We start from the raw sequence: 12,500 nt of genomic DNA, 5'->3' as shown, positions 1-12,500 counted from the left end.
TCTATTTGTTGCGTGTGTGTGACTCACACACATCTAAATTTCTATTTCCAAATTCCCAAGGCTATTTCTCCATATCTTCATCCAAAAAACAAAAAAAAGGGATAATAACAAAAACAGCTTTTATCCGAATAAATCTTTATTGTCTTTTCGAGATGTTTCCCAACAATGGCATGCTTTAAATCTCGCTCGAAAATACCAAAAATATACAAGTTAATCTGTAGGACTTTTTTCTCTCGTCTCCTTCTTCCTCTCTCGTTTTGTACAGATGTGTGTCGCCTGTTAGATCATTAGAAAATAATCGAGAAGAAATAAAAACAAAAACAAAAAGAGAAAAGCAAACAGACAGACTGCGAAAAAAGGTTCGTGAGAAAAAGGAGCAATCGGCAACCGTGGCCCCTTTAACATCCTGGTATTTTCGACAATATCACAGCCCATTCATGGCGGTTTTAGTCTTATTTCACTTTCTAATTCTTGTTTTTTTTTTTCTTTCTTTCGTTCTCCCTTTAATTATCATTTTTATTGAGGAATTGTCTCTTTTTTTCCGTTTATCCCCGTAGAGAGAGAGAACGGCGTCTTCCCGTTTTCTTTCAGATAGCTTGCCTGAAAGTTGTTTTCTTCCCGTTTTCTATATTTTGTGTGTGGGGGATTATCTACGTTTCTTTTCCTTATTCGGGAACTTAAAAAAAAGTCTTGTCACGAGATTTATATTTATATATATATATATATTTTCTAAGGTCATTTCTTAAAAAAAAAAAAAAAACTTCCATTTTTCCGTTTTCTTTTAGTCCTCCCTGAACCCATTGATCCTCACGCCCCCCTAGCGGCCAGATGCGGAATCATAATCATAATGAAATGGCGTCAATGATGCTAAGGTTTAACATCAATAAATACTTACATATATACATTGCACAACACTGAATACAAATGTACAAAAATATCACAGCTTTCTACATCGATATCAGGTAGTGTAGAAGTTTGAGAGCTGAGGGATGCAACGGAATCGAGTATTATCAGAAAAATAGATTTAGAATGCGAGGTCTTAGCGAGGTCGGGACGCAAGAACTCGTCGGATTTTTGCCATTTCATTCTATTATTTTCTTTCTTTCTTTTTAAATGAATTCGGTTTTCATGTACGCAGAAATTTGATCACAACTTTGGGAAAAAAAAAAATATATATCGTTCCGGTCTTACGTCACGACCTGCTCATGACGCCATGGCAGTGACGTCACACTGAAGAAAACCCGCGAAAGAAAATGATCAACATAGAAATCGATTCAGAAAAAAAACAAAAACACAATGAACTTTGTCATTATATAGAGATCACGACCTCCCGCTGCTCTGTGTCCTATAAAAATCTGCTACAATCTATACAATTATACACACCGGAGCCATAATTCTCTTTTATACAGAAGCGCTCATATGTAAGGCATTACACAAGCTCTCACAAGCAACATGGCCGCAGGAAATCAAAAGTAATTAAAAAAAGGAAAATAAAAACAATCAAAAAATGAAAATAACTACTGGTTCCGCTAAAAAAAAGAGTGAGAAAAGGGAGATTTGATTAAAAAAAGAGAGAAATATATAGTCGGGGCTTAAAAAAAAGGAAATGTGTTGACTCCATAAGGCAGATTCTCTGAGGAGAGACCCAAGCCTCTCCAACTCTAGTACAAAATAATCTGATTCCCTTTTTAAAAGTCTACGTCACATAAAAACTATTTACCTCTTTCTCTATAAACGCATCATCCATTTTTGAAGGGGGGGTCAGAGAGGAGCTTAAAACGTGTGCATTCCGCACTCCTTTCTTCCGTTTTACACTGAGAATATGCAGTAAATAGTAAAGTTATACACTGCGTTCGCGTAAGGGTGTGCGGATATCCAGTCCGCCGCGGATTCACATTTTCGCTTTTTGCTGACGCTGGATACCGCATTCATCAACGGAGAACGCTGTGGGGATAGCTGATGCCGCATGTAACACACAAACAAGCGTTCTTATAAGTACCGGAGGATGAATACATTACAGTAAACACTGAGATACGGATACTGAATGCGCCATGACGAGAGAACCGGATCCGCACCATCGGCGAACGCTCCGGAAAATGGCGCGTCGACAAAACACAGCATCAAATTGGTCGTTGGTTGAGGAACCGGAGACAGACGAGGGCCGCCAGTAAGCGATAACAGACAGCAAGAGCCAGATATGCATCGTTACTGAACGTTCGTTAAACGTAGAGGATTCTGTCTAGGTCCTGCGCGAACGTTCGTAGAAACAGCGGATCGCTGGTCGTCAGCGCGGTCGGGAAATCGCCGGATGCCCGGTCGTCCTTTCCCTCGGGCGGCGAACGTCCGTGGAAGCACCGGGTATGCACCATTCTGTCTAGAGATGCCTGGAGGTACTGGATATGCCTTTCTGTGAACTCCCGAGCGAATGAGGGATATGCATAGTCGAAGGATGTCCCAAAGAGTGAGGAGGATATGCGTGGTGAGGGCGATGAGGGCGTTCGCGGGCGCGGGAGGCGGGGCCAAGGCGGCCTCACCGCGCGCGGCCGCCGGCATCCGAGCGAACGTTCAGAAAGCCTTTGGATATAAAATACATCATACCTGAACATTCAAGAGCCTCATAAGGTCCAAAAAGAGCTTGGACATTGGTCACGAGGATCACGCTAAACTTTAAGAAAATGGTCTTCACGACTTGACGGTTTGGGATACCACTGGTATCGCACGTTCACCGTCAGGCTACCGAGTCGCTGGCCCTTCGCCGCGCCAGCAGCGGCTGCGCGGGAAGAGTTCTGGAAACTTCGAGGACGGTCGCAGGAGCACCGGAGACGTCGTCGTCGCGGAGACGGTCATGAGGTTATGAGTGGGCGCTGTGACGCGGCGCTCGGGGCGGAGGACCCGAGGCGCCGCCACAGCAGTGTAAGTCCTTGAGGCACTACAAGAAGTCATCACGAGGTTTCTCGGCCGCGAGCGAGCGTCGCACACGAGGGTCGCGGCGTCACCACTAGAACGTCCGCTGTGACGCCGCTGCGCCACCACTTCACGGGGGAGGGAGGGGGGGGGGAGGCACAATCGTCACTCGGGCGGGAGGAGCTCGAAGCTCCCCTTGGGGCGCCGTCAGAAGGGGAAATCCCCGCGTGAACACACTCGTGGCTTAGGCACTTGGGAACATGGCAGGCGCGAGGGGCGGGCCGCGGGCACGCACACGAGCACGCCCTCCCACATCACGCTTGGGGTCCTGCAGGAGGGAGGACCGAAGTCCTTCTGCTATACGACCACCTCGCTCGTCATGTGGTCCGCCTCCGCCGCCCGGGGCGAGATGGCCTTCAGGTTGATCTCCTTCTGTATGCTCTTGCAGGCCGGGTCGTGCGGGGTGATGTTTCGCTCCACGTCGGCGTTCTGCACCTTGCGCATGGCCGCCGGCAGCCCGTGCGTCGGGGACTCGCAGTCGCTGAGGTCCGTCTCGGGCGTGGCCAGGCTGGCCTTGGGCACCTGGATCAGGCCCACGGGCGAGCCCAGGGGCGCCACCCGCGGGTCGCCGGGGCCCTGCGGCGTGACGCGCGAGCAGGAGGGCCCCGCCTCGTCGCCGGGGCCGCCGCAGAAGGACGAGGTCTTGAGGGGGTTGTGGTAGCGCCACAGCTTCTCCTCGTTCTCGTTGTTGGACTTCTCGGCGTGGGCGTCCTCGGCCAGCTTGTGGCGCGACGAGTGCGACGGGAAGGCGTTGCGGTGGTGCGCCTGCAGGTGGCGCCGCCGGCACTGCCAGTAGCCCAGCGCCGCCACCGCCAGGATCACCAGGACCACGAGCACCACCGTCACGGCCGCCAGGACCCCGTTGGCGATGCCTGCCGAAGGGAAAACGACGGGGTTAGATTTGGTTTTAGTATACTCTCTCTTTCTCTCACTCTCTCTCTCTATATATATATACATTTATTCTCTCTCTCTCTCTCTTTCTCTCTCTCATCCTCCCCTTCACCCCCCTCCCACCAGGACCATCGACGTCCAACTGACCTGGGTTCTCGCCGCTGACGACCGTCGTCTCCACCTTGACCTCGACCACGGCGGTGAGGGCGCTGACGGTGGTGAGCCTCTTGCTGACCAGCTCGCCGAGGGTCTTCGCGGCGACCGTGACGTCGCCGTGAGGCCCTCCTGTAGGATACGACTGTTGGGGAGATGAGGAAGGAGAGCGGTTAGCGAGCGCCGTCGACCGAAGGGAAAGTGGAGTGGTTTTATGGGGACAAAATCCCAGCGGCCATCCTCATTAGAATCAACTGCATTGCAAAACACGCCCGCAGAGAGCAAAGAAGAGACCAAGACGACGAAGGACTCACCAGCGTGACCTCGACCGTGTCGTTGGTGCCGGCGACGAGGCCGCACAGGATGACGGGCGAGGGCGTGGCGGTGTGGCCGTGGCGCCCCGCCCAGGCGGCGCGCAGCCCGCGGCACATGGTCTGCACGCGAGCGCCCACGTGCAGGCGCGCGCGGTCCAGCACGAGCGTGAGGCGCGCGCACGCGTTGTTGAGCGTGGCGCGGTTGGGCTGGCAGTCCTCGGGGCCGGGGTTGGAGGGCGGCGCCACCTTCTGCTCGTCGTGGCTCAGGTCGCGGCACTCGCCCCACGGCTCGCACGCGCCCGCCAGGCACCACTCGGGCGGCCCCGGCACGCACACCTGGGGCGGAGGGAGGGTTAGGGGGGTTGGGGCTTGCGCGTGTGCGCGCGTATGTGTGAGTGTGAATGTAAGTGAATGTGTGTGAGTGTGAATGTGTGCGTCTGTGTATGTGCAAGTGTCTTCCGTACATCAGGGCATATATAGACAGTATAAGGCAAAAATGCAATCATTAATATCCAAAGAAAAGCCGAAGCCAAACCCACCTGCACGGGCTTGCACGGGTAGTGCGCGGGGTCGCGCGAGCGCAGGCAGTTCTCGGGGCCGCACCAGACGGCGGAGCAGGAGGCGGTGCCGTGGCTGCAATGGCACGAGTTGCACTGGTGCGTCCAGACGGCGCCGTGCTGCCGCAGCTCGCCGTCCCAGAAGCACGGCTTGGGGGTGTCGACGCCCGTGTCGTTGGGGAGCTCGACGCGGTCGCAGCGGTGGCCCGTGCGGCCCGGCGGGCACACGCAGCGGAAGTAGCCGGGGCCGTCCCTGCAGGTGCTGCCGAAGGCGCAGGGCGACGACGCGCACTCGTCGATGTTGATGCGGCAGTCGGGGCCGGCGAAGCCCGGCGCGCACTTGCACACGCGCGTGTTGATGCCGTCCAGGCAGCGGCCGCCGTTGTAGCAGGGGTACGTGGCGCACTCGTTGATGTTGTTCTGGCACGTGGCGCCGTCCCAGCCGTCCTGGCACAGGCACGTGAAGCCGTCGCCCGTGTTGACGCACGTGGCGCCGTTCTTGCACGGGGACGAGTCGCAGGCGCGGCGCTCGGCTGCGGAAAGAGGCGGCGGGTCAGGCGGCGCTCGGGGCAGAGCGGGGCGCGGCTGCGCTCTCGCAAAAGACAACAAAGCAACAAATAGCAGCGACTTACCGATCTGACACGTGGTGCCCTTCCAGCCCTCGGGGCAGCGGCACACGAAGGCCGTGCCCAGGTCGGCGCACACCCCGCCGTTCTGGCACGTGGAGGCGTCGCAGTGGGACGTGGTGGACGCGCACGTGCGCCCCTTCCACCCCTCGGGGCACGTGCACGCGAAGTCCACCTTGCCGTCGACGCACGTGCCGTTGTTCCGGCACGGCTGGTCGGCGCACTCGTCCGTGTCTGCGGGGAGACGGGGCTCGTTCAGGGCGGGCGGAGGGAGAAGGGGTGTGTGTGTGGGGGGGGTAGATGGTAGGAGTCGGGTAGGGGGGATAGGGAGCTGATGGAAGAGGGGGGAGGGGGAGGGAGAGGTGAGGAAGTGGGAGGAGGTAAGATGGTGGGGACTATGGTAGTTGGGAGGACAAGGAACGAGTAACTGGAAGAGAGACCATATAGGAGAAGAGGGAGAAGGGAGAGGTGACGAAAAGGGAACATGAAAAAAGAGGAAAAAATAATGGAAAAAAAGACAAAGAGCATATGAAGAAGTATGAGGAAGAGGGAGGCTGGAGATGGGAAGGGGAGAGAGGGAAAGAGGAGAAAGTGAGGGGCAAGTAGGAGATAAGTTAAAGCTGCGATTAAGAAGAAGAAGAAGATGAGGAGGAGGAGGAGGGAGAATAAGAAAAAGATGAAGAAGAAGAAGAAAAAAAAGGCAAAAGTAGTAGTAACAGCAACAGTACCCGAAGAATAAGACGCAAGAAGGAAAACGAAAAGAAAAACAGCGGAGCACAGGTGACCAACGAAGCCCCGCCCACAAAATCCCTCCAACCTGACATGACTCGAGGGTCTTGCAATCTCCTCCGATCACTTAATAAGCCACGCAAGTTATCTCTCTTATCTCTCTTAGACGATCCCTTCCACGTGCATCCCATTGGTGTGTCTCTCCTACTTCCCTTTAATTAATCTATTCTTTTATCTATTGATCTCCATTTTCTAAAGATCAAAATTAACTGCGTTTAATCCGATTATATTAACCTTGCATCTCCCCCAATTATTTATTTATTATTATTTTTTTTTATTTGTCAAACTTATTCCTGAAATCGACCCAAAATCATCCACATAGTCATCCACATTGGCATCCACATCCCCCCCCCCCCCCCGTATCCTAAGCGGATTCCCTCAACGCTTTCCTCTCACCTCCCCCCCTCCCCCCCCCGTCAGATTCACCCGTAAACTCATATTTCACTCATCTCTCCTCATCGCGGAATTGACTCACCCGTTAACTTAACCAGTCTCACCCCCCACCCCCCACCCCCACCCCCCCAAAAAAAAAAGAAAAAGAAAAGAAAAAAAACTTTCATTATCCTACTCCACCTCCCTCCCCACCTTCCCTCCCTCCCCTACCCCCCTTCCTTATATCCTACAAGGATGCTGGGTCATCCTACTTAATCAGCCGAGACACAAAGGAGGGGGAGGGGCGTGGGGGGGAGGGAGGGGAGGGGCGTGGGAGGGAGGGAGGGAGGGGAGGGGCGTGGGAGGGAGGGAGGGGCGGGAGGGAGGGAGGGAGGGGAGGGGAGGGGAGTTAATCTATGGGGGGGGGGATTTAGAGGATGGAATGAGAGTAAGGGAAGTAGGAGGGGGTGAGGGGGTAAGGGGAGGGGGTGAGGGTGTGAGGGGAGGAGGGAGAAGGGGGGGAGGAGAGGGCTGAGGAGGGGGTGAGATGCAAAGAGGAGGAGGAACAGGAAGAGATGGGCGTAGGAATGAAAGGGGGTATAAGGAAGGCTGCGATGACAGGGGAGATAAAGCGGTAGAAGGGAAGGAGGTGTCTAGAAGAATGGCAAAGAAAACAGGTGACACAGAAAACGACAATAAAAATGACATAGAACACGGATGACAGAAAACAAAACAACAAAAACAATATAAGAAAAAAAACGAATTTAACGAAAAAAAAAAATGGCCGTTGACTTTCTAAATGTTGCACAAGATTGCATCAGTGATCAATTACAAGATAGAAAGCCTTTGGAAATATGGATAAGAAAGCTAAGATGAGGGAGATGAGAGCGAAGAGAATGCAAGGAAAATAAAAGACAACGAATATTGTGATTAGCGGGGGGAAAAAGATGACAAACAAGGATTAGTATAATAATAACTATAGGGAGAAGGAACGGAGAAAAGAAAGAAAAAGAAACGAAGAAAAAAAAAGAAAGAAAGAAAAGAAAAAAAGAAAGAAAGAAAAGAAAAAAAAAAAAAAGAAAAGAAAAAGAAACGAAGAAAAAAAAAAAACAATGAAAAAAAAGAATAAAAAATACATAAAAGAAGACGAATCAAAAAGCAGAAACCACAGTCCACCAACTACACTCGAAAACACACACACACACACACACACACACACACAAAAAAAAATTACAACAACAGCCACAACAACAACCGACCAACTACACTCGAAAAAAAAATCACAACAGCCACAACAACAACAAACAACAACAACAACAGCAGCTTACCACGGTCGCAGGTCGGCCCCTCCCAGCCCTGGTCACACACGCACTGGAACCCGCTGACGAGGTCCACGCACGTTCCGCCGTTCGCGCAGGGAGAGGACTCACAGTCGTTCACGTCTGCGGGGAGAACGGGGGGAGGAGGGGGGGGGGAGGGGGAGAGAGAACGATTAGTTTGTGTCGGTATTGTGTGTGTGGGGGACAGATAGGAGGGAGGGAAGGAACGTAGGAAGGAAGGAGGGAAGGATAGAGATAGAGATAGAGAGAGAGAGAGAGAGAGAGAGAAGAGAGGGGGGTGAGGGAGAGAGAGAGGGAAAGAGTGAGAGAGAGAGAGAGAGGGAAAGGAGTGAAGAGAAAGAGAGAGAGAGAGAGAGAGAGAGAGAGAGAGAGAGAGAGAGAGAGAGAGAGAGAGAGAGAGAGAGAGAGAGAGAGAGAGAGAGAGAGAGAGAGAGAGAGCAAGAGAGAGAGAGAAAGAAAGAGAGAGAAAGAGAGAAAAAGAACGATAACAGAGGAATCAATGATAATTCAGGTATATAATAACAATCAAGAAATGTGATAAATGTCATTCTTACTAAATATGTAAATAAGCTTGACAGAGAATTAATGAAGATGAAGGAATTAATAATAATAACAAACATATAACAAATGATACATACACGAACATAGACGCGTATAGGCCTACAAATATTGCAAATGATGAACCAACTCAAGAAGCAATAACAATCTAAATTAGTAAACAAACATACATATTAAAACGAAAAGAAGGAAGAGGGAGAGAAAAGGAATCACTCGCAAGGAAGGTTCAATTTCGACCTTGCTTTCGGGTCAGCCAAAGGTCATCTAAAGGTCACGTGTTTTTTTCTTTTTTCCTTTTTTTCTTTTTTTTTCTACTGTAGGTTTTTCAAATTCCGAGAGGCGTTTGGAAGATGCAAAGACACTGTTTTAAATTTTTCGCTTTCTTTCCTTTTATACACACACACAGACACACACACACACACACACACACACACACAAACATCGATCTGCACGCACGCTCACACATACACAAAAACAGTCATACACACACACATACACAAAAACAGTCACACACACACACACGCGACTAAATGACCAAACGACCACCACTTCCACGACCCTCAACCAAAGACCCTAACGACAACAACGACAACAACAGCATCAAAACGACTCCGGGGTCTTAGCCACGAAGACGAAGACGACGCAGAAGTCAGTACTTTCTTTATCCTCCCCGTCCCCCTCCCCCCCTCCCCCCTCCCTCACCCCCCCACACCTGCCCCCACGGATGACTAGACTCTGTGAGGCTTTGACAGGGGAAGCTCAAGGTATAATTATTGATCTTAAGAAGGTCCTGTAGCTCTCAATGGAGGAGGAGGAGGGAGGGGGAGGGGGAGGGGGAGGGGGGAGGGGGGAAAGTGGGAGGGGAAGGGGAGGAGGAGGAAGAGGAGGAGGAGGAGGAAGAGGAGGGGGAGGAGGGGGGTGGGGGAGAGGGGAGAGGGAGGAGGGGGAGGGAAGCAGAGGAGGAGGTGGGAGGAGGAGGAGGGGGGGAGGGTGGAGGGAGGAAGAAGAGGGAGAGGGAGGAGAGGAGTAGGGAGGAGGAAAAGGTGGAAGAAGAGGGGGAGGAGGAAGAAGTAGAGGGCGAGGGAGGAGGAAGAGATAAAGGTAGAGGAGGAAAGAGGAATAACAGGGGAGAAGAGAGAGAGGAAAAGTTATGGAAATGGGAGAGAAATCAGTGTGGAAGACGAAAAAGCGAAGGAGATAGAAAAAAGAAGAGACAAGAATAACAAAGACAGAGAAACAAAAAGACAATAAAAAGGGAGAAGAGAGGACAGAAACGAACACAGAACAGAAAACAAAAAAAGAACAGGACGAAGAACAGGAAGAAACGAAGGAAGACCTCAAAGCCGAGACGAAGGAGAGAGAACCCGGATGGGTCTGAGGGCTGAGTACCATCAAGATACCATCGAGAGAACATACCAGCGCTACCATACCGTAAAATCCTTAAAACCGGCAAACCCTCTGAACTGGAGGGGTGGGGGGGGCCGTGGGTTCAATTTGGGGTAGGGGGGTGGGGGGGTCAGTTTGGGAGGGGGGTTAGGGGAGGGGGCGGTTCTCCTGATCAGATGCCGAGATCTGTCATGCGGTGTTCTTCCCATTCATAAAATGGCGAGGGAGAGACGGGAGTCAACAAACATATGTCAGAAAGAGAGAGAGAGAGAGAGAGAGAGAGAGAGAGAGAGAGAGAGAGAGAGAGAGAGAGAGAGAGAGAGAGAGAGAGAGAGAGAGAGAGAGAGAGAGAGAGAGAGAGAGAGAGAGAAAGAGATAGAGATAGATAGATAGATAGAGAGAGAGAGAGATAGAGAGAGAGAAAGAGAGAGAGAGACAGAGAGAGACAGAGAGAGAGAGAGGGGGGGGAGGGAGAGGGAGAGAGGCAGAGAGAGAGAGAGGGGGGAGGGAGAGAGAGAGAGACAGACAGACAGACAGAGAAAGAAAGAGAGCGAATGCAGTCATATCTCCCGCATCGCCAGCACATCTCCGGCGCGACACAAACGCGCATGACACATCAAGCGGGCGCAGCGCACAGCCCACGACGCGCGTCCGTGTGGGCGTGGCGCGGGCGTCGGTTCCCATCAAAGGCTGACTGACAGACTACCGGCCGTGGGGGAGGAGGGGGAGGGAGGGGTCGACCTGGCACCCCGTTATCTGGGATGGCATCGCTGGGAGGCAATCGGGGAGACGGCGCCGCCCCGCTCCCGTGCAGATCAAGGGCGGCTCGACTCGCGGTGTCTGATGCGGCTCAGGGTTGAAGGGGAATGTCGGATGTCGGATGTCGGAGGCGTGCGTCGGTTGCGGCCGGTCCTCGCGTCCGTTGTCGGCGGGAGGGAGCGACTGAGGAAGTCGGGCGGTCGAGAGGGACGCTTGAGAAGACGCGGGATTTTGGCCTCTACGGTGCGTCGTGGAGATTTCAATGCCTTAGGTACTGATCCTCTCTAGACCACATCATTTATTTATTTATTATTATTATTATCTTTTTTTTTTTGCAAAACATCTTTTAAACATATACTTCTATTCATCAAAATCTCCTTTTTTCGGGGTGGGGGGGGGGGGGGATGTCTTCGAATAGAACTACATGATTTCCAACGGAATCGGCAACATCTAAAGGAACATTAAATTAATTGATAAAATAAATGATACGGAATGACGTGTTTTAAAATATATATATATATCCATTCACGATAAAACCAGCTGACGAGAATACATCCAGATTGGCTTCACTTTCTTCGGGGGGGGGGGGGGGCTTCAATGCAAATAACACGTGATGTTGCGAGGCCCGGGGGAGGGGAGGGGGGGAGCGACAGCCTTCTTGCAACAGCTGTTTCGCAGTGCCATGTGTTGCAAATCGTTGCTGACGAATGAAAAACATTTCTGATATATTGTTCGGTGATTGAAAGAGGAAAAATCAAACCAAATTATTTAAAAAGAGAGAAAAGAAAAGAAAACAGATGTTAGTAAGCCCGAAGAGCCACACCACGAACCGCAAACACACCAAAACCACCAAACCAACAAACAAACAAACACACACAAAACAAAAAACCCCAGAGGAGGAGTACTCACTGATGTGGCAATACTGCCCGGTAAATCCCGGGACGCACACGCAGGAGAAGTTCCCGTCGGCGTGGCTGACGCAGCGGCCGTGCCTGCCGCAGATGTTGGAGGGCACGAGCCTGACGGGGCCGGGGTCGCGGGTGTCAGGCACGAGGCAGCTGTCCACCACTGTTGGGACGGGACGGACAGAGGGGGGGTGAGGCCCGGCGCGGAGGAGAGGGGGGGGGTACGTGTGCACGGAGGAGTACAGGTACCACAGGTGGTGCAGGCGTGAGGGACAGGGGAGTAGCTCACCTGGGGGGCTGCTCGGGGCGGAGTGAGAGTGGCGGGAGGGAGAGGAGGTGGAGGTGGGTGGTGGAGGTGGTGGCGGGAGGGGGGAGGAGGAGGGGTGAGGTGGTGGAGGAGGGAGGGAAAAGGTGGAAGGGAGGTGGGTGGGAGGGGGAGGGAGGGAGGTGGGGGGGAGGTGGAAGTGGAGGTGTGGAGGCGGGAGGGGGGAGGAGGGAGAGGGGGAGGTGGTGGAGGTGGAGGTGGAGGTGGTGGAGGTGGGAGAAGAGGTGAGGAGGAGAGGGAGGGAGGAGGGAGGGAAGGAATTAAGGAAGGAGGGAGGGAGGGAGGGAAGGAATTAAGGAGGAAGGAAGGAAGGAAGGAGGGAGGGAGGAGGGAAGGAAGGAAGGGAGGAAGGAAGGAAAGGAAGGAAAGGAAGGAAAGGAAGGAAGGAAGGAAGGAAGGAGGGAGGGAGGAGGGAAGGAAGGAAGGGAGGGGACGACACACACGATCGCCCACGTCGACACGCGCGTGGCCCCGATCGCACAGAGAGAGGTCCGTGAAGAAGCAGAAACCGGACGAAGGAGTTTGTCGTTTGCGTTTCCATTCGCCCCAAAAGGGAGGCAA

At 52.5% G+C, this 12,500-nt stretch overlaps 1 protein-coding gene across 2 annotated transcripts in view; it reads right to left on the bottom strand.

Annotated features, from left to right (window-relative positions):
- Positions 1-118: 118 nt before the first annotated feature.
- The window catches only part of Ser (protein serrate), a 360,589-nt gene continuing 348,207 nt past the window's right edge, over positions 119-12,500 (bottom strand). Inside the window, exons 13-19 of one of the 2 annotated variants that reach the window (XM_070128370.1) lie at positions 11,619-11,777; positions 7,995-8,108; positions 5,512-5,739; positions 4,862-5,412; positions 4,323-4,658; positions 4,003-4,153; positions 119-3,836 (exon numbers count right to left, since the gene is read on the bottom strand). In XM_070128370.1, coding sequence (XP_069984471.1) covers positions 3,262-3,836; positions 4,003-4,153; positions 4,323-4,658; positions 4,862-5,412; positions 5,512-5,739; positions 7,995-8,108; positions 11,619-11,777 — 2,114 coding nt within the window. In that variant the 3' untranslated portion in view covers positions 119-3,261. The remainder of the gene's footprint in view (positions 3,837-4,002; positions 4,154-4,322; positions 4,659-4,861; positions 5,413-5,511; positions 5,740-7,994; positions 8,109-11,618; positions 11,778-12,500) is intronic. The other variant, XM_070128371.1, reaches the window with a different exon arrangement.

Source organism: Penaeus vannamei, chromosome 12 (assembly GCF_042767895.1).
Source record: "Penaeus vannamei isolate JL-2024 chromosome 12, ASM4276789v1, whole genome shotgun sequence".
NCBI classification, from domain to species: domain Eukaryota; kingdom Metazoa; phylum Arthropoda; class Malacostraca; order Decapoda; family Penaeidae; genus Penaeus; species Penaeus vannamei.
Note: the sequence above shows the minus strand (reverse complement) of the source record. Positions and strands in the feature narration are given on the sequence as shown.